Below are 20,673 nucleotides of genomic sequence, written 5' to 3'. Positions count from 1 at the left end.
CCATGATCTTATGGTGCATAAACTTGACATTGCTCCTGTCAGATGCCTCACCTAGTAAATTTTACTTTTTATAGATATGATTTAGTTAGTTTCGGAAGCAATTCTTCAGACGTTTGGTAGTATAAATCGGGATCAGAAGCATGGTGTTACTGAAAGGAAAGAGGACTGAGTTTTGAGATAAGTGATATCAAGAATGCCTTTTTTTGGGGCAAGGAAGGACGCAGGGGAGTGCCTCTGTGGGTCCAGAGGAGAATTAAGAGTGCTGTACTTCTCGTTCAAAATTTAGCTATTTATTTTACCTTAAAACCTAACTATTCTCACTTACTGTCTAAGCCCTCAGTGTAAACTATGTTCCCTTTCTGCCTAGTTTGCCCCTTTCCCTCCAACATTTATAGAAGAGTGATTCCAAGACCAGACTCTCCTTCACAGGAGTAGTTGGTGACCAGCGCCGGTCTCACACTCATTTTCAACACAGAATTGACATTTTTCTGGCCTGGGGAACGTGCGAGGGGTAACTCTCCACCAGGCACGAGGACTGTGCCACTTCAGGGGTGAGGAAAGCCTCGCCTCCCCACAAGGCAGAGGGTAGGGGAGTCACCAGAGAGTGGGGGAGGGACTTTGCTTCGTGGGATGGTCTCCTTACCTGTCTACACAACAGAGCCACCAGGGAGCCTTAAAATGCACATTCTCAGCCTCATCCCAGGCATAGTCTCTGGGGTGTGGCTCAGGAATTCATGTTTTTTAACAGGCTGCCCACGTGAGTGTCAGAGACCCAGCAGGGCCCCTACTCAGGTGTAAACTGTGTGGAGAAGCCCCGCATGCATCGGGCGTTAGCCCAGGGCTCGCCACGAGGCACAAACGCCCCAAAATCCTGGCGCTCTTGATGGTTCTTATATGTGACGCCCTAAAGTTATCCAGAAAGGACTATACATTATTTACTGGGTAATTTTCAAATCCTCAGTAAATGATCTTTCCAAGCACCTAATTTTTCCAGGGACATCCTGACTCTATTTTTGACAAAGCTCCTTCCCATGTTACACGGATAGATTCCCCACTGGGCAGGCAGCCTAGAACACCAACGTAGGAGCTTTGTACCTGTCTTACACACCCAACGGTATCTCCATCCATGCTGTTTCCCCTCTTTAGGCCAACTGAAGAATGAAAACAAATCTATTCCTTCTGTGCCCATTGCTGGAAAGAGTTGAGAAAACGAGCTAATGGCTACAGGGATCTAATTCACCTCACTTAGGATTTTTTTTCTCTCTCTCTTGGCTTTCCTGGGGCCTCTTAAGCCTCATTCCTGCCATCCCAAGATGGCAGATTTGACAGCAGGCAAACTTCAGTTGCATTCTCACCCAAACGGGAGCTTTGAGTGTGGCTGGAGAAAGAAGTAGGAAGAAAAGTTAAGCTCACAAAGAGAATTCATTTCCTCTAGCTGGTTTTGTCCATTGCTGAGTTCTTACCTCCTCTTTCCACCAACACCTACTTACTTGGATCTTGACTTATTTTGGCAGTTCTCTGTGCGTGGACCGTGGTTGCCACGGAGATGTTATCCAGCGTACTGCATGCTGTTTCATCTCCTCTCCATCTCTTCCTTTCTCTCCAGCATGTGCTCACTCCCTCCATCCTCTCTTATACACCCAACCTCACCCCCTTATAACTGAGGACATCAAACACCGCATTTCTTCAGGCTGTTTTGCCGCTCTGCCCCCAGTCACATTGAATGTGTTTTAACTTCCTGTAATCAAAGCAACCTGGGAGTGACTGGAAGAGAGGGAAGGAAATTGACTCAAACGCTAAATTGCTTTATGTTATGCTAGGATGACCAAGAGTTTGAGGGAATTCAGGCAAGTGTTAATCAAATTAACTTTCCTCTGCTTTTACCGGGAGGTTCAGAGAGACTTATTAACAATATATTTCTGATTTCCACCTGGACTGCTTCTTCGTGTCCTGGTGTTATCTACAAAGGAGAAAGCCTGAACTATCTCAACTCCTGATTTCCCACCCATGAAGTAATTCACTTTGTGCATTTTCTGCACTGACCCACAGGCATCTCGGCAGATATTGACATCCTGGGTTATCAAGAGTTGGGCCAAATGTAGAAAAGATCTTAGTGTGAATATCTGAATATTCACCCTCACTTTCTCTTTTTTTTTTTTTTAACATCTTTATTGGAGTATAATTGCTTTACAATGGTGTGTTAGTTTCTGCTGTATAACAAAGTGAATCAGTTATACATATACATATATCCCCATATCTCCTCCGTCTTGCGTCTCCCTCCCACCCACTCTCCCTATCCCACACCTCTAGGTGGTCACAAAGCACCGAGCTGATCTCCCTGTGCTATGCGGCTGCTTCCCATTAGCTATCTGTTTTACGTTTGGTAGTGTACATATGTCAATGCCACTGTCTCACTTCGTCCCAGCTTACCCTTCCCCCTCCCCGTGTCCTCAAGTCCATTCTCTACGTCTGCATCTTTATTCCTGTCCTGCCCCTAGGTTCTTCAGAACCCTTTTTTTTTTTTTAGATTCCATATATATGTGTTAGCATACGGTATTTGTTTTTCTCTTTCTGACTTACTTCACTCTGTAGGACAGATTCTAGGTCCATCCACCTCACTACAAATAACTCAATTTCGTTCCTTTTTATGGCTGAGTAATATTCCATTGTATACATGTGCCACATCTTCTTTATCCATTCCTCTGTCTATGGACACTTAGGTGGCTTCTCTTTCTCTTCTGCTCTTGCTATGGTGTTGTGGGGAGCTGGGGAGAGGGAAGGGGTGAGGGAGGGGTTTTAATGTGTGCCTAACCACGTGAACATTGGGGAAAAGTTATCTCCCTCCCCCACTGAGGACATTTTAATTTTTTAATTTAATTTTAAAACTGAAAAATACTAGAAAACAAATAACAAATAAATTCTTTTGCTTTTGTGGTTTCTTTGTTTTTAAAGACCTTCTCACTTCAATGTTATAAACAAAATGAGTTCTATTTTTCTCTGTTCCTAAACTATCAAAGTGAGTTTACATTGGTAGAGAACACCCCAGTATTATTTTTTACATATATTTCAGATTCCCCCAGTGCTTTTATGTTTCAAAGAAAGAATCACTGCCAGCAACCCTGTTATCAAGAAATTTTATTTCTTTTTCTTTCTTATGGAATAAGATTTGAGTAAGTTAGGTGATTCTCATGGGCAGATATATGTTTTATGGACAATGTAACGGGAAGAACATCCAAAGGGGAGAAGTTTAAAAAGAGCTCGTGCAGAAATGAAGTCAGCCCCACTTTTTGTCTCATTGTTTTTAGAAAAAAAAGATTGTAGGTGTATATTTTTTAGAAGTTATTCTTTTTTAAATCAATTATTGGAGGAGTCACTTTCTATAGGGAATCAATACTCAATGCTGATACCAATGCACAGTGCCAGCCCTGTGTGTGTGTGTGTGTGTGTGTGTGAGAGAGAGAGAGAGAGAGAGGTTTGACATAGAAAGGTGGGTGTGAGGGGTGGGAAGTGAGAAAGCAGAGGAGAAGTCTTCAAGACTAGTCTTCTAGAAGTTCAAAAACAAATCAGTAAGTATTTATTGAATATGTACCACAAGCAAGGCACTAACTTGGATTCTGCAAAGGATAATAGAAGGACAAGATTTGATACTTACCTTCCAACAGTGTATTGTCTGTCATGGAAGACAAGATCCACAAGCATAAAATGCTGAGTAACAAAAAGGAGCAAGACATCAGGTCAACAATAAATCAAATGCTGAAAACGTGGACTGGAGACTAGAAAGGGCAGGAGGAGAGAGGGGCCTGGCGTGGTCAGGAAAGTATAGGGAGAGGGTAAAATTGGATCTGAGACCACAAGCATGAGTGAGATTTGTGTTGTACTCAGTTGAGAGAAAATAGAAGGGGGCCAGGAAAATGCAGGTAATGCTCAGGGGACAGTGAAGAAGCCACTTGGCTTTAGCAAGAGTTCATATAGAGAACAGATAGACGGGGCCAGGATGGAGAGTACCTTGACCATGGGCAGAATTTTCCTCTAGGTAGTGGGGAACCATTGGAGATTTCTGAGTTAGCAGTGACATACCCCTAAGAAGTTTTGTTGTAAGATGAAGTGCAGGTGGTATTTAGAAGGTGGGGGTGATTGATGTTGGGGAGAAGACGGCCCAGAAGAGGGCTGCTGCAGGTGTCTGGGTGTCAAGTGATAAAGGTCTCGTCTAGGATGAAAGTCGTGGGACTCGAAGGGAAGGGGCAGATGCAAGAAGTATTTTGTAAAAACAGGACTGTTTGGGGGGCTCGTTGGTCGTGGGAAACTAGGAAAAGGAAGATGGCAGAGACTCCTGGGAGGTTTCAAGACCAAAGGAATGAGGCCAGCTAATAATGTTCACTGAGTGCCTGCTGTGTGCCAGGCACCATCCCAAATGCTCGGTGAATATCAACTCAGTCAGAGAGGGGAATTAGAAAATCAGCTCGTTTGAGGAGAAAGATAAAGCAAATCCATTGCCAGCACTAAGAGTTTGTAACGGGGAAATGCGAGCAGGCATGGCCATCGAGGGGTGAAAGTGGGGCATGAAAAAGATGTTAGGATGCAGGCACAGAATTGGGACTCAGAGGAAGAGTTAGTGCCCTGAGAATGGCTGAAATGAACAGAGACCCTGTAGTGAATTTCCTACAAAACCTCAAATAAGGGAAAAGAGAAATAAAAGCAGCCAGCAAAGAAGGGAAAGAAGGAACAATCACAGGTGAAGGAGAAGAACCAAGACAATGCAGTGTGATGAGACCTAGACTAGAAGCATTTCCAAAGGAGGGGGCGTGTCCTGCAGCTTAAACCCATGATGAGATGGAACGGAATTAGTACCAAGAATAATCGTTGTATTTGATTGTCCAGATCATAAGTATGGTTCTGCCTCCCTCATGGAGGATCACTGAGAGTTGATTGTAGCTCCGAAGCAATACTTTAATATTGTATTTTTTAAGTCCAGAGAGAACTTAGGTATTCTGTGCCAAAGCAGGATAAAATTTTTTCCCATCTTCTCCGAGCCAAATAAATATTCTAGCTCTTGTTGTCTGCCACTAACAAGAGCTCCAAGAATGCAGTCCTAGGCTTTCATAACTGACTTCCTCTCAGAGTGTGATCTGAGAATTAATTCCTCTATAAGTTCAGTCAAGCTACTGCTTTGTGGTTTGTCTCCTGTTTTCTTATAAGGCGAATTAATTCCATTTCTGCACTTTTTTTTTTTTTTTGGATTAGTGCTTATGAAATATGACAGATTGACAGCCCCTAGAGACCCGGAGTTCTCTTGTTATTCTATGAACGTAACGCCTGACCAGCAACGCGCCTCCAGTCTTTCCATGTCTATCGCCCCCTTCCCTAAAGATTTCCCTTATGATGCTGGCACGAGGGACAATTAAAAGCAACTGATGGATTGGTGCTTGGTGGTGTAAATAGTGATTAAGAGCCTAGGCTTTGGAGCCATTCAGAACTGGGTTTAGATTTTGGTTCTACCATGTTAGAAGTTGGGGATTTTTTGTTTTCCTCTCTCCTGATCATTGCTTCTCTTGACAACATTATCCTTAGTGGGAGGAACATGGGTTTTAGAGCCACTCAGAATCGAATGGGATCAACTCCCAGTGTCACCAACCTTGGGCTTTCATTATAACGTGATCTATCATTTTATAGCATTGCTATGACAATATCAAATAATGCAAAACACCCAGAACAGAGCTTAGTATGTGCTCAAAAAATGGTAGCATTTGCTAGAGGGTTTTGTTTGTTTTGTTTGTTTTGTTTGTTTTTTTAATTGAGTGACCAGAGCAGAAATATGGCTTCTAAGCAATTTCACTTATAGGCTAGAAAGCCATGAGATTCATTTAGCTTGGGGAGACAAAATTCTGAAAAGAGGGGGAAAAAAAAATATCCCTCAACTTATTTTGTACATAATGCTGAACTACGGCTGACGATTTAACTGATTTGCCTGGTTCTGAGAAAGCAGCTCATAAGAGCAGTCAGCCTTTTCTCCTTTGCATTCATGTTGTAAAGATGAAAGCATAACAGAGAGGGAGAAGCCAGAGGTGTGGCAGGATGTTAAACCCTGAGAGTGGTGGTCTCATTGCCAGAAGACAGAGGAGACTGGCCTGGCCTTGGCTATGTTACGTTTGAACTGATATCAGAACATTCAGGTAGAACGGTCCCCTCAGAAATATCACACTGAAGGTCAAGAAGGAGATGGGACCTCCGATGGCAATTTCGGAGGCCTTGGTGCGGAGGTGATGGTTGATACTTGGCTACGAATGAGTCTCAGAGGGAGAGAGCAGGGGTGAAAACGTGAGTCTTGGGGTGCCCCCAAATTAGGGATTTCCAAGCAAAAATGGACAGAAAAGAAGAGAGAACTGGTCTGGGAGATACAGGGAGAACCAAGAAATTATCCTACTTTTAATCAACAAATAAACAAAGGAAAGGAGAGTTACTGAAAATGTGGGAGTATCAACTGTTAGAAGCTGTATAATGTCAAGGAGAACGATGATGAAACAAAGGCTGCTGATTTGGTTTTGTTGACTTTGCTTTGATTATTGATGACCTCCTAAGGACAGTTTCCATAGAATGATAGAGGCAACAACCAAGGCTGCAAGAGTGAAGGAGTGAGGGCTGGTGGAGACATCGGGGCATCAAGTGTGAATTACTTTTTTTTTTTTTTTTTAAGTTTGCAGTAAAAAGAGGTAGAAAATGGAATTACTTTGCAGAAGTTGGAAAATAAATCTCTGTGACCTCCCCTGGCCAACAAAGAGTTAATGGTATAAATGCACAGTAATTTCAGAAGCATTAAAGAGCATGTTTCCATGGAAACATCAACCTCCAGAGGGAGAGAAAGAGCTAGGATCCCCTGAAAAGAAGGAACAGCAGAGTTCTAGCCCCCGCACAGTACAGCAGGGATAGACGATTACATGTTTCTTTCAGCTTCCCTGTGAAGACGCAGTTGGGGTCCATGGTGCTGTCCTCTTGAGGACCAGGAAAGAGGGAAAGGGAGTTAGGTTTGAATAAACTCTTGCCCTCACCTTGCTTCAAATTCTGACTTAAGGGTCAAGCCATGTTAGAATATTGGAACAGCTGGATGGGTGTCTTTAACCAAGTAACTAACTAAAATTAGTTAAAGAAATAAACAAGTTTGATCTTCCCCTGGCCCCTCTACTCTAACCTGGTCTAGAAACCGTGCTCTAAAGTACTGTGATTTAGAGCAGCACTTACAGAAACTCTAGAAACATAGGCTGTGTTTGGTTGATAACCTTTGATCAACACTTTTGCATTGTAGTTTCCATCTTGGCGTTTTCTTCTTGATAAAGGTATATTATACATTTCATCTCACTGTTTTCAGGTCCCTGATATCCCTTTTACTATTGACAGATATATTTACATTTCCTGCACCTTCAAACCCAACCAGACTTTAAGGAGTGGGTCCTCTCACTGAACTGAAGCCCCAGAAAGCTCTTCTGCAGACTGTGCTGCGGGAACCACATCAACAAACCCCTTGTCGCTAACTAACTTTCCCGACAGTTCACTTCCTTCACGCCCATATTATGTTCCACGTTACATCTGGGCCACATGTATGTTTCATGCCCCTGGTCTTTCCTTGGACCCTAGACTCAATGAATCATTCTACTTCCTATGTGAAAAGGCATTATCCTTGTGGCAGGTGGTTCATGACTGCATCTTCTGAAGACGGAGATGTGTGCTGGAATGAGTCAACAGCCCCCACCACCCTCTGTCTCGCATCCATAGCATGAGGTCATTATGAGGCGCCCATCTCCCCGAACGACATCATCTACACCCAGGCATCCTGAGTCCTCTGTCTGTTGGAAACCATCCCCTGCCCCTGGAATATCTTCCTTCTTTTGATCCTCTTTTCCTCCCGTTCAATGTAATTGCTTCTAGAAATCTCCACCTGAAGTTCTTTCCCACCTGTTAGACTGGAAGACTGAATCATAACCCCCTTTTTCCATGGACGACAGTTCCTCATAACCTTCACTCCCAGCCCCTGTAACTGAAGCCATCTCACTAATTCCTTTGCTTAACTCTTCTGCCACCCTTCAGTAGAGCTGTTGGGGGCAGTTGTGAAACTAAGCGTATCGTAGCTACAGAGTGGGTAGGTGCTATGTGCATGGAGATATTGCCAGTGTGTTCATTTTGTTGGCCACCTCAGGTAGAGGAGAGGGTAGAGATGGGCTCCTATGGAAGAACAAATTGAGGAGCTGGAGAAAGGCCAAAAGGAAGAGAAAAGCCTCCTTATTCTTTTCCCTTGATGTCATGCCCAGGTCACTTTGGATTCTTGACCAAGGGCGTATATGACCAGGGTTTCTTTCAATAAAGTCTGAACATTCACAAGAAGGAAAAGACTTCTGGTCGTCAGGGTTGAATGTCCTAGAGAAGTCTGTGCCAGTCACTGTTTGGCTGCTTTTGGCGTATAGCCCCTGAGCAGGGCTGCCAGCTCTTGAGCTAAAATGGATATCAGAAAGGCAAGCCTTCACCTGCAAATTATTAGTAGGCATAAAGAAGAAATAGCAATGTACTCAGCGATCAGTTAGCCTTTGACCTGTCTTGGCATTTTCTCTGGGAAGGTCCCAACTGCTTAGTTTTGGTAGCCCACACTGGGCTATATTCCAGTATACTGAGCACATAATCTAGGGAAGAGAAGAGGGGTTTTATTCGGTGCTTTTGAAAAAGGAAGTGATTTTAACTTACATGCAACATGAAAGCATGAAGTTAAAATGAAAAAAAAAAAATCCAGTGATGATAACATTATCCAGAAGAGTTACTTGATTCCCTCCCACTGGGAGTGTCACCTTGCGAACTGCCTCTGATAACCCTGGGTTTCCCATCGCACCTTCGCCTGTGTCACCCGTAGCAGAGGTGACGCAGGGCTGTGGGCACGAGCACCAGGAGGAACTCCTTTCCCATCTCGAGCCCTGTGCACGGTTCCCTCAGCGAGAAACAGCTTTGGTGTCCAGCACTCTTGTTGTATTGGCATCGCCAGTTCCCTAAGGAACCCACAAGCAGGAGCGTGCCCCCTCCAAAGGAATTTTAAAGAGAATTACATAGTGTTCCAATCAGGGTTCCAGGAGGTCAGAATGGAGGTCATTTTGAGGAGTCATTTATTCTAGACTAAAGTTATGGGCCTATGAGCTCACCTTTTGCCTTCCTCAGGAAGTGAACTATACATGGAAGTAGTACGATTAAGTGATTCCCTACTGCACAGTACCTCACAGGGGGAACCAGCCATAGGGGAGGAAACAAATGTCCCGAAGCCTTAGCAGTTCGGATACTGTGGGAATGGGAGGAAATGTGCTTTTATGGAAAAGAAGAGATCCAGAAATTGGGAGACCCGGACTCCGAACTTACCTTGCCGAAGAGCGGCATCTTCCCAGGCCTTCCTTTAAATATGGAAGGTCAGACTGTGATCCAGGAGTCCCCACAAACTCTTAACATTGTCTGATATCCACGCAGTAGTTTTTTAAAAGGCAACCATCATAATAACAACAACAGCAGCTAAAACCTAAAGCTAATTATGTATAGATGCAGTAGTACAGTTCTAAGTCCTTTATGTATCCTCACAGCAGTGTTATAAGTGCTATTATTATTCATATTTTTATAGTGAAGAAACCGAGGCAAAGGAAGGTTAAATAACTCATGAGGTCACACAACTTCAGAACTGGCTGAGCAAGGACTTGAGCAGAAGTCATCTGACCGCAGTGTTCTTGCTTTTCCATACCACGCTGAACTGCATATTGGTGGTACTGTTGTGTGTGTGTGTATGTGTGTGTTTAATACATACTACATTTCTTTACTCTTCACTTAACATATTCTGTTTCTCCCTTTTTTTCCATCTTCACTATTTTTCTTTTTTTTATTGAAGTATAGTTGACTTACAGTGTTGTGTTAGTTTCAGGTGTACTGTTTCTCCCTTTTATTTTCTTTCTACTAACTCCCCATCACTAAGCATTTTGAGGCATTCTCCAGGCCTTTTCATTCATTCGAGTGTAGGGTATCTTACTAATGAGAACAAGCTCCTGGGTTTGATCCCAGATGGAACGATCCAGAGGAGAATTGTCGCCTGGCCATGGCCTGCCACATTGACCCCGCTTGGTGAAAGGGTACAGATACGAGGATGAAAGAGTAGACAGGAGGCCACTGCAGCTGGTGGCAGAGCCCCTCGGAGCTCACTGACTTAACATCTTTCTGGAGGAAGATGAAATATTCTCAGCCTTCTTATATCTGAGCAGAGATTGTCGGATGACTCTCAGCAGTGCCCCTCTGTTTTCTTTCGTTTCAGATAAATCTAATTCATGGCATTCAGTCATGAAACAGAATTCGGGTAATAGCTCTCAGAAATATTTCATTGTCAGGCCTAGGGGCCTGAGAAGACTCTCTCACTGTAATAGTTGGTGAGTTGACACATCACCATTTACCCCTCAGCCAGATTGCTAAGGGGCCAATCCTCACCACCAGTAGGAGAGAGGAAGTATATTAAATTTATATCAGACAGTCTTCAAGCTACTTTAATATCTCATTAATTTAACAGTATGAATTTAGAATTTAAATAACTGAGATATGGACTAGCCCAAACTTGAAGCTTTTATAACTTGTAAGGAATGCTTTGTAAAATAAATGAATGGCATAAACACCACTTCAGAGAAAACGTTTAATCCACTGGAGGACAAACTATTTTTAATTTGCCTCAAGTAATTATAAATTAATGTTACAATGTACTCTTCAAATTAGTTTTTCCTGACGTTCTCTACTAAGTTTCATTTTGCAAAATAAGAGAAAAGGCCTACACTTGACAGCTTAGGAAACTGGTATTTCTAATTTTGGTCAACAACATGGTTTAGTGTTTTTATATATGAAAATATATGCCTATGTGCCAAAGGAAACCTTTAAAGCTTCTTCAAGTCCCTTTTCCTCAAAAAGAAAGCCATTGTTGGCCAGAATAAAATAATGCGTGTGCTGCCTTGAAAGCATTGTCATGTAACCTAGGAACTGGTGGATCTAGGATTTGCACAGAAGTGGTCTGACTGCAGCGTCCGTACTCTTAAACGCCACGCACACTGCCTACTGCTTCTCCTGGTGCTGGTGATGGAGCTGTGTGCGTAGTACATACTGCATTCCTTTCTCCTTCAATTAGCTTATTTTTTTCCAGTTTCTCCTTGTTTTCTTTCTACCAGCATTTAGGGGCATTGTCTAAGTCATTCATTTGAGTGCAGGATATCTCACTAATGAGATATTTCTTCTGGGTTTGATCCCAGAAGAAGCTATCGGTAAGTACAGGAGAGAATTGTTCCCAGGCCATGGCCTGCCATGTTGACCACATTGTACTGGGTTGGTCATTTTGGATTCATTTTAATTATTATGAATTTCTATTTAGTCTACCAAACCATCACAAGGAACATCTAATTTTTAAATATTTTGCTTTCTTCCCCCAGTACTGGTCTCTAACTAAGTAGCTTTTAAATGTTTTTAAGTCCACTATTTCTAATCCCACGGGAAATTGTTCCTACTATTTCAAGAGAAGACATGCATATGAAATAGTGATTGTTAAAAAGAGACCAGAGAAAGGCTTTTTGAAAGATCTGTGGTTTTGTCATTTAGATGGTAGAGTTTAGCAATATGATAGCCATAGTATTAATCAGCTGAAACGCAGAGCTAGAGAGCATCTCAAAGGAGCCCTGTGCTTCCTGCATCACGCAAGTGAGATGGTCTGAACGAGTCTATTTTATAGATGAGGGAGCTGCAGGCTTTAAATGGTAAGTGACACACCAAAGACACAGTGACAGAGTTACAGATTTTCAGAGCTAGAAAATTGTACACAAAGGGGTCAAGAATTCAACTCTCCTCCCTGGAGCTGTGTTTCCTCCTTTATTATTTTGCTCTGAATAACCGGAGAATGGAAATTGAGAGCTATGAAAAACTCCACCATTTTTGAGGCATGGTGTTGAGTGGAAAGATCACTGGCCTGGGGGTGAGGACGCCTGGATCCTCTTTCCAGCCCTGTCATCTGATCTTGGGAAAGCCACAGAACCCTCTGGACTTCATCTGCTTATCTGAAAATTGAAAGGATCGCCTGAGAGGAGAGACTTGTCTCTCTTATTACCATATTAAAAGACATTCATAAAAAGAATCTAGTGCCTTGTGAAAATATGGAGGGCACAATTAGTGGTGCCAGGACTCTTGGTTTGCTGGGAAAATTCTGGCAGAGCTCTTCCGGGCACCTCCCACACTGGGCGTACTGCTAAATCATTGCAGCGGATGAGCTCTGAGTGGCATGGTCAAAGTCAAAGAGGCACAAGGGCTTTTTACCTCAACTTGACCCCATTAAACCCAGTGGAAGATGACTCTGGCCACACGCAGCAAATGTATTGGCTCTGAGCCCATCAGGGTTCTGAGACTCTCCACAAGCCAGGGTCAGGCAGGAAATGAGATGTGTTTTATTTTCTGCAGTCTGTATGAGGGGTCTGCATAGACCAGGGCATGGCACGTGATGTGAGAATGCTAAGGGGCACATCTGGGGCTCAGCGACGCTGATTTCACTTTACTTGGTGATGTAAGGAAAAGAACACTGAACTTGAAATCGGAAGACTTGAACTGCAGTCGTGAACAGGCAAGTCACCTGGGAAAGTCAGGTAGCGTCTTGGGACCCGTTTCCTCCTTTCTAAAATGAGAGCTTTCAGTGGATAGTTCCTAAGTTTTCTTCTGGTCCTGGCAATCTGAGATTTGTGTAATATTAGAACTTTATGAGACAAGCCATCAGGTTGCTACATCCCGGGGACAAATCAAGCAATATTTTTATGTACCAAACCTTGATGGGCCTTCCAGGGGACTAAAGTTTGATGGACAGAGCTTCTGAATATGGCTGCCACTTGAAGCTAGGTTTTCTGATTACATACTTGAGGATGGCATTTTTAGAGAAAAACAGAATTGCTGTGGCATCTCTGAATCTTGTAGTTTAATCCTTTGCTGAGAATTTATACATGGAAGTTTAGAGGTTTTAATTTAATAAATATTCAAAATTGACAAAGTACAGCCAGATCCAAAGGTAGCTGGATATTTTCAGGTCTTATGGAAATTAAATTAATATGACCATTTGACCTAGTTTATCCTCCATGTGTGACATACAATTTCCATTCCGCCCATGTGTTCCGTGGACAATTTGGTCTTATTCAATGTAATCATCACACTTTTACTCACTGAGGTCCAAGATAAGGCAAGTTCCTTGCCTTTAGATACTCAAATCAGGCTAATATATATTTTTTATTCTATATAACCTTATATTTGTGTCATATTTTATATCATTTTTCTACCCCCTATTTCATGTGATCATCACAACCTGATAAGCTGGAGGTAAAAAATGATGTTTCCATTTTAAAGAGGAAAAAGTCAGTTTCAGGGCCAAGGTCACATGTCTAAAAGTGACCACACTCCCAATTATTTTTTCACACTTTTCATTACCAATGAATGGTTTGGTCTTTTCTGCTATTCAAAGGGCATCCTTGCTCAAGGCGAGTATATGTTTGCAAGCTCCTCACTAATAGCTAAATGTTGGCACGTCCCAGGGAATTACTCAGAAAAACACAATGTGAATGATTAATCTATATACTGCTGAAGGATAGGAATGATTAAAGGATACTTTGGAGAAGAGTATTTTGTGTATCATCATAACATTTTATTACTATTTTTGATAAGTAAAATATATGAGAAATGTCAACATGGAATAAAATGAACATGTAGAACTGGAAGAGGGTGAACATCCCAGGGAGAGAGAAATATATAAGGAAAATCAAAAGGATCGGGGGCAGGAACAATCAGAGAAATTTAACTACAGAGCAGTTACCCATGAATGTGGTTTATTTTCTCGGAGTTCGAATTTCTCAACTTATCCACTTAATTCAGTGCTGTCCCCTTTCAAAGAAGTCATCTTGAGAGGCTATATACTTATTCCATTCGTGCTGCTTATTACTTACATGATTTTTGGAACTTCTCTTTTATAATTGCCTTCTGAAATGGACACTTTCTTTGAAATATTCTTAATGGCATTTTAGATAAAGTCAGAATTATTCAGAGCCTTGTCTAGTGAAAAGGAGGGTGCTTAAACTAGATAATTTATTTCCCTCCCTCCTTCTCTCCCTCTTTCCCTCTCTCCCTCCCTCCCTTCCTACTTCTTTCTCTCTTTCTTTCCATTTCCTTCCTTCCCTCCCTCCCCCCCCTTCCTTCTCCGTCTCCCCCTCCTCTCTTGCATTCTTCCAAAAAAGAGGCAAGACTAATTTTTTTTACATGTTTTGTACACCTTCTCTGCAGACTTCCAGAAATTACTCTAAGCCATACCATATTGTTGTAGTAAGAACATATTTTTCAAGTTGGTTATGTTGGGTGCTTAAATTCTGGTCTGTTAGTTTAAAATATTGTGTTTTGTGCTTTTGTAATTATACTCAGTGAAGTGAATCATATGGGACTTTGGTTGCAGTGTTGAAGTTGTTGTTAACTACAGGAGACCCGAATATCACCTTCTCAGTAGTGACGGGCTGGAGCAGGCAGCACTGAGCTGAGAGGAGGAACAGCACAGGGGATGGCGAAGACGCCAGGTGGAGCCTTGAGCGGAATCAGGGATGCTACACTTTTACCGACTGCAAGTGTCCAGAGAGTGCAGCCAAGGGGATAGAGGGAGGGAGCTGAAGCCGTAGCATAGCAGGACGACATGAAGGAACCAGGGATATTAAAGCTGCTGTGGCATACGAGAATCAGGGTGGGGTGCTAGAGAGGACATGGGATTGAGAATGGCGCTTAAATTGTTATTTCTGCTCCCAATTAGCTGGAGAACATTGGGCACATAATTTGACCTCTCTGTGCTTCAGTTCCCTGATCTATCAAGTTAAAATTATAGAACTAATTGAGCTTATGGTTTCTTCAAAGACTAAAATTTATTTTGTAAGGGATACATGATAAATATCTTCAAATACTTGAAGGGCTCCCATGTGGAAGAAGCATTAGACTAAGACTGTATGATATCTAAGGAGGAGACCGGGATCTAGGGGTGGTAGGGGAGCAGGTTTCAGCTTTAGGTAAAAAAGAACTGCCCAGCAGTGAGATAGCTGCCTTGAGGGTAGGGTGTACAGTGATAAGCTCCCCATCAGTGGAAGTATTCAAGAAGAGCTGAGAGCCCTGGTTTTATGATGTAGAAGGGAAGCATAAACTACAAGAAGTAAGTGGCTAATTGATTGTGAAGGTCTCTTCCGATTTTGAGATTCTAGGAATCTCTACTCTTTTGAGGTCCGTATTCTTTTTTTTTTTTTTTTTTTAATTAATTTATTTTTGGCCGCGTTGGGTCTTCGCTGCTGTGCGCGGGCTTTCTCTAGTTCCAGCGAGCAGGGGCTACTCTTTGCTGCGGTGCGCGGGCTTCTCATTGCAGTGGCTTCTTTTGTTGCAGAGCACGGGCTCTAGACGCGTGGGCTTCAGTAGTTGTGGTGCACAGGCTCAGTAGTTGTGGCACGTGGGCTCAGTAGTTGTGGTGCACAGGCTTAGTTGCTCCACGGCATGTGGGCATGTGGTATCTTCCCAGACCAGGGCTTGAACCCGTGTCCCCTGCATTGGCAGGTGGATTCTTAACCACTGCGCCACCAGGGAAGCCCTGAGGTCCATATTCTTGATTGCATTTGCCCCGGAATGACAGGTTGAAAAATCCCAGGCAGCTCTAGAAGTGAGAAGTGGTCCATGAGGATTTGGTTCACAATGCCTGGTCATCTCTAGAATTGCTCGAAGGACATGGCATCCTAGCAACTTTGTTGCTTAATCTAATGTTACCTGGAAGAATCAAAGAAGAGGCTCACAGTTCCGTTGAATGAAAAGACTTAAAAGAGGAGCCTTTAAGCTACCTCCTGCACGTTCTTCTTCTGCCCTTCCAATGTAGTAGGACACCATTGTTGGTCAGAGGTCTGAAGCCCTTTAGAATGCTCAGGATGATCACAAGATTCCCGTTTTGCTTCTTAGCAGAGACACATCTCACAGCAGCACCGGGAGCAAAGCTCCAGAGTAGCATGTCATGTGAACACAGAGCTAATCATTGTTGGTGCCTTGAGCCAGGATGGCGAAGGGACCTAAATTACCATCAGCGCAGTTGCACTAATGCGGTTGGAATGAGCACGCCTGTGGGAATTCCCGGTGAGGGAACGTCATCAGGTCAGAGCAGCCAGCAGGGGGATGGGCTGAGCGGGGGGTACAGGTGTTGGAGAGGGAGACAACGGCATTGGTCTGACTCTAATTATTAGAGTTTCTGCTAGTTTAAGTGCCTAAACCTAGAACAGTCTGTGAAATGTCTCTCCCTCCTCCCCCATCACCACCTCCCGCCCCTGCTACTTTCTGTTCACTCTACAAAGTGCAATAGCCCTGGTTTCCAGATGCCTCTCGTGGAACCAGATCCCTGACTGCTGGACTTATCTTGCAACCCTTAGAAGTATGGGCTGGGCAGGCACATCGCAAGAGTTCAAAAGTGTAGGCATATCTCTGGGAGGCGGAAAGACCCTAAACTCCAGCCTCTCTGAGCAGGAAGTTGTGTTGGCCCACGCCCCTGTGTCTTGTCTCTACCACCTCTGTCCTTTAATCCAGCTCCTTTTTTGAATACTAATCGTTAACACTTAATGAAGAGTTTACTCTGCACCAGGCCCCGTGGTAAGCTATCTAATTTAAGCCTTACAAACCTAATAGAGTAGGTTCTTTATTACCCCATTTTTGGCAGATCGTGAAAAAACTGATGTTCAAAAGGCTAAATAAGTTGCTCAGTCATAGCTGCAGACTAAAGTCAAACCCACTGCCCTTGTTTTAAATTTCTGTCTTTTCTTATTATTCCTATTATGTGAAAACTTGGATGACGGTACTGGATCATCAGATGGGAGCCCGAGGGGTACAAGTTTTACGTGGTATTTGTACAGCTATCCACGTGTCTGCCTCCAGCCCTTTCTCTCCGTGTTCCTAACCATCTTGTTCTAGCGTACCTTCTTCATACTTTCAACCTTCTCTGTATTTTATCTTTCCAGGTATCTGATCAATGTGACTTTTGAAGGGAGAAATCTGTCCTTCAGTGAAGACGGCTACCAGATGCACCCGAAACTGGTGATCATCCTTCTGAACAAGGAGAGGAAGTGGGAGAGGGTAGGACATGTCTTTGGCAATTCTCATACTAAGTAGAGGGGGTGGGGATCGGAAAGTCTGCAACACATGGGAGGAAAATGGCACCTTGGTTTTGCTCTCTGAGCTGGAGAACAAGAGATCAATACTTTAAGAACACGGGGGAGGCCATTTCTCAAACTTGCATCTTCATTTTCTTGCTACTTTGGTCAATCAAGAGATGATTGTCCCTATGTATTTCTGTTTTATTGGTAGTGGTGCTGTCTGCAGCATAACTTTGTTTTAATGGAAGAGTGTGCATGCACAATATAACACAATTAGGTGGAGAAACCGAATTATGGTGTAATTCAGAAGTCGTGTCCTACACGGTATACTGGGGAGGCCTGAGAAGCCTAATTTATGAGCACACAAGTCTGGATTTCCTGTGACTGGAGGTTTGCCATGCAAGGCTCTTCTCAGGATCTCTCCCACTGCCAGTCGATCACCGTGTCTGAAATTCTACCATTAGGCGTTAATTTACGTGGGCACCAGACTGCCTAGGTTCAATCCCCAGCTCCTCTACTCACTAAATTGTCTGTTTAGGACCTTGGGCAAATCTCTTAACTTCTCTGTGCCTCCACTTCCTCATCTGAAAAATGGGGATAATAATAATAGTACCAATATCACAGGGTTGTTATAAGGATTAAATATATTAATATACATAAAGGACTTAGAAGGGTGCCTGGCACATAGTAAGCATTTACTAGGTATTGGCTTTTATTATTATCCCTGATTCCTAGTTAAATGCAAATGTTCCTGAGAGTAATTTCATCACTGGTGTTCCCGAGAATGTTCGGCAGGGCACTTGTGCCTTGAGACGCTTTGCTGAGAAATGGTTTCGCAGATAAATAAGACTGAGAGGTGCTGTCTACTCTGTCTCACTCTGGGAGATTCTCAGAACACATTAGCATTTGAAAGTTCAGAGGTGTCTTTTACTGAGGGATAGTTGACATACATCGTTATACTAGTTTCAAGTGTACAGTGTAATGGTTCAATATTTGTATATGTTGTGAAATGATCACCACAGAGAATCTAGTTAACATCCGTCACCATACATAGTTCCAAAATTTCTTTTTCTTGTGATGAGAACTTTTAACATCTACTCTCTTAGCAGCTTTCAATATGCAACACAGTGTTATTAACCATAGTCAGCATGCTGTACATTACACTACCATGACTTATTTATTTCACTCCTGGAAGTTTGTACCCTCTGACGAACCACCAATCTGTTCTCTGTATCTGTGCACTAGGTATTTTTCTTTTTCTTTTGTTTCAGAGTCCACTTATAAGTGAGATCATGCAGTATTTGTCTTTCTCTGTCTGACTTACTTCACTTAGAATAACACCCTCAAGGTCCATCCATGTTGTTGCCAATAGAGGTGTCTTACAGAAAGAAACATCTTTCATTTTATTTAATCTGGCATTTCCCCAAATGATTTATCACAAGATCCCTTTACTCATGCAATCATATTCTGTGAATCACGTTGGGAAACATTGATTTACAGACTCTGCAGACTCTGTGGGCCAGTTGGCTGAGAATAGACTTCAGGATGTCAGCATGACTCTGACTAGGATGGAAACCAGGTGATATAGTTCCAAGGAGAGTAGCCAGGAAAAGAAGCCAGAGATAAACTTCTTGAAATTCACCATCTTGTCACAGAGAGCCGTGGGCAGGTGGTTATGAGAATGCTCACCTGTAAAATCAGGCATGTGTGTCTCAGGTGGTGGGACCCAGGGCTTTACCTTTCAAACCGAAGACCTCGATCTGTCATGGGTTCCTCATATCAGGGCTTGGCTATAAGGCTGACATTATGCCCGGGGTTCTTGACTGAAGCTGCCGCCCCTCCCCTGAGTTGTCATTTGTTCCAAAATGCCTATTCCCTGGGCTCCCACTCCTCACCCCAGTCAAGCTGCTTTTCACTGCTGCTCTGGAGACATAATCATTCAAGAAGTGTCTGGGCCGGCACGTACAACAGGCGCTTCTGTATATCTCCAGAAGAGGAGTTATTAAAAACGGAGGCTTCATGTGTGGATCAGAAGACATCCAGCTAGGGTAGCTTTTATTCAGTAGACTCGTGATTACTGTCTCCAGTAAGGGGCCCTCTCACAACCATCCCGTCTCAAAGAGACACCACTTCCCGTCATTTGTGCTGCCTTCTCTTCCTTAGGCTGGAATCTGAGGCCTGGGACCCCCAGCCCTTTCCAAAACTAGACCCTCCTTCCTGGGGTTGGATCCCACCCCTCCTTAACAGATCTACCTCTACTGTAACTCTTGAATCTATTCCTTATTTCTATATGATCCAGGAACCATGTGGATAACTTTTTAAATGGGCCTCCTTCTCTCTGACGCCCACATTGAACCATTCAGATCAGCCCTGGACATGGCTTCTAGAAAGAGCTTCCCCACAATTCTAGTTATGTTCTTTCTCTGCCCAAAACCTGCTCAGAGCTTCTGCAGTTTGTGGATTGGGCCCACACTCTATCTATTTTTGCATTCAAGGCTCTGGTCTCTTTTCCAACACGCATCTTCTCTTCCTCACCATTTCCCATCTCACCATCAAGCTACACCGGGCTCCTCTCTGTTCTGAGAATGTGCCCGTGTATGTCTTGCTCTCCGTACAGTGTGTCATGATGTTTTCTTTTCCTGGAATGAATGGTCCAATTATACAAATCATAATCATCCTTTGAAGCCCAATTAAAATGTTGCAGTCTCCTTCCCTGATCTTTGACCAAGATATAATTTTTTGCTCCCTTGTCCCCTGTAGCCTTGGTCCGTACCTCTGCTGTAGTACTCGTCACATCTGCCTGTGTCCGAGTTGCATGTGTGATGATTCCAGAGGACAGAGGCTGTGTCTTTATACTGTCGTGTCCTCATGGCAACCTGGAGGAGTATGTAGCAGAGCTCGATAAATATGTGTTGAATGAATGAGGACCATTACACAATACAAGAGTCTAAAATCCATCATTAAGAACCCAAGTTTATGCTATTGCCCTTGATACAAGAGCTCATTTTTTTGGGCGAGGGGAGATAAAATCTTTATGCAGATTGAGTTTTCATAGATCGTACTTTAAGTGTGCTAAGGGAGCTTGTTATTTAAAGAAATTCTGTGGGTAATCTTTTGATAAAGTCTTTTGGGGGGATTGGGATCCTAGAATAGAACATTTCCATACTGACTTGGTTACATCAGGGAGCATTGCTGAAGAGAGATCTTCAGTATTCCTTAGGTTCATGAGCCACACAGCTCCCAAACCTGCAAGCCCTCGCGGGCCGGGTGGGGATGCCAGGCACAGGTCTAGAGCATGTCTGGGATGTGGCGAAGTCGAACCGTGGGAAGTTGTACCTTTTCTTCCACTGTCACCCTGACCCCCAGAACCCTTCTGCATTCTCAGGACCCCTAATAGCATTCCAGAAGGTCCCCAGTGGTCCAGGGCAGATTTAGACTTCAGAGAGGCAGGCCTCAGGGTGAGGATTCTACAGTGAAG

The 20,673-nt window shown here is 43.3% G+C and overlaps 1 protein-coding gene across 1 annotated transcript in view; it reads left to right on the top strand.

Annotated features, from left to right (window-relative positions):
• The window catches only part of GRIN2B (glutamate ionotropic receptor NMDA type subunit 2B), a 412,485-nt gene that overhangs the window by 287,965 nt on the left and 103,847 nt on the right, over window positions 1–20,673 (top strand). Inside the window, exon 4 of the mRNA XM_059934495.1 lies at window positions 17,061–17,175. Coding sequence (XP_059790478.1) covers window positions 17,061–17,175 — 115 coding nt within the window. The remainder of the gene's footprint in view (window positions 1–17,060; window positions 17,176–20,673) is intronic.

The sequence above is a fragment of the Balaenoptera ricei genome, chromosome 10, assembly GCF_028023285.1.
Source record: "Balaenoptera ricei isolate mBalRic1 chromosome 10, mBalRic1.hap2, whole genome shotgun sequence".
Classification (NCBI taxonomy): domain Eukaryota; kingdom Metazoa; phylum Chordata; class Mammalia; order Artiodactyla; family Balaenopteridae; genus Balaenoptera; species Balaenoptera ricei.
The sequence above is the reverse complement of the archived record's forward strand: the minus strand, read 5'-3'. Positions and strand labels throughout refer to the sequence as shown.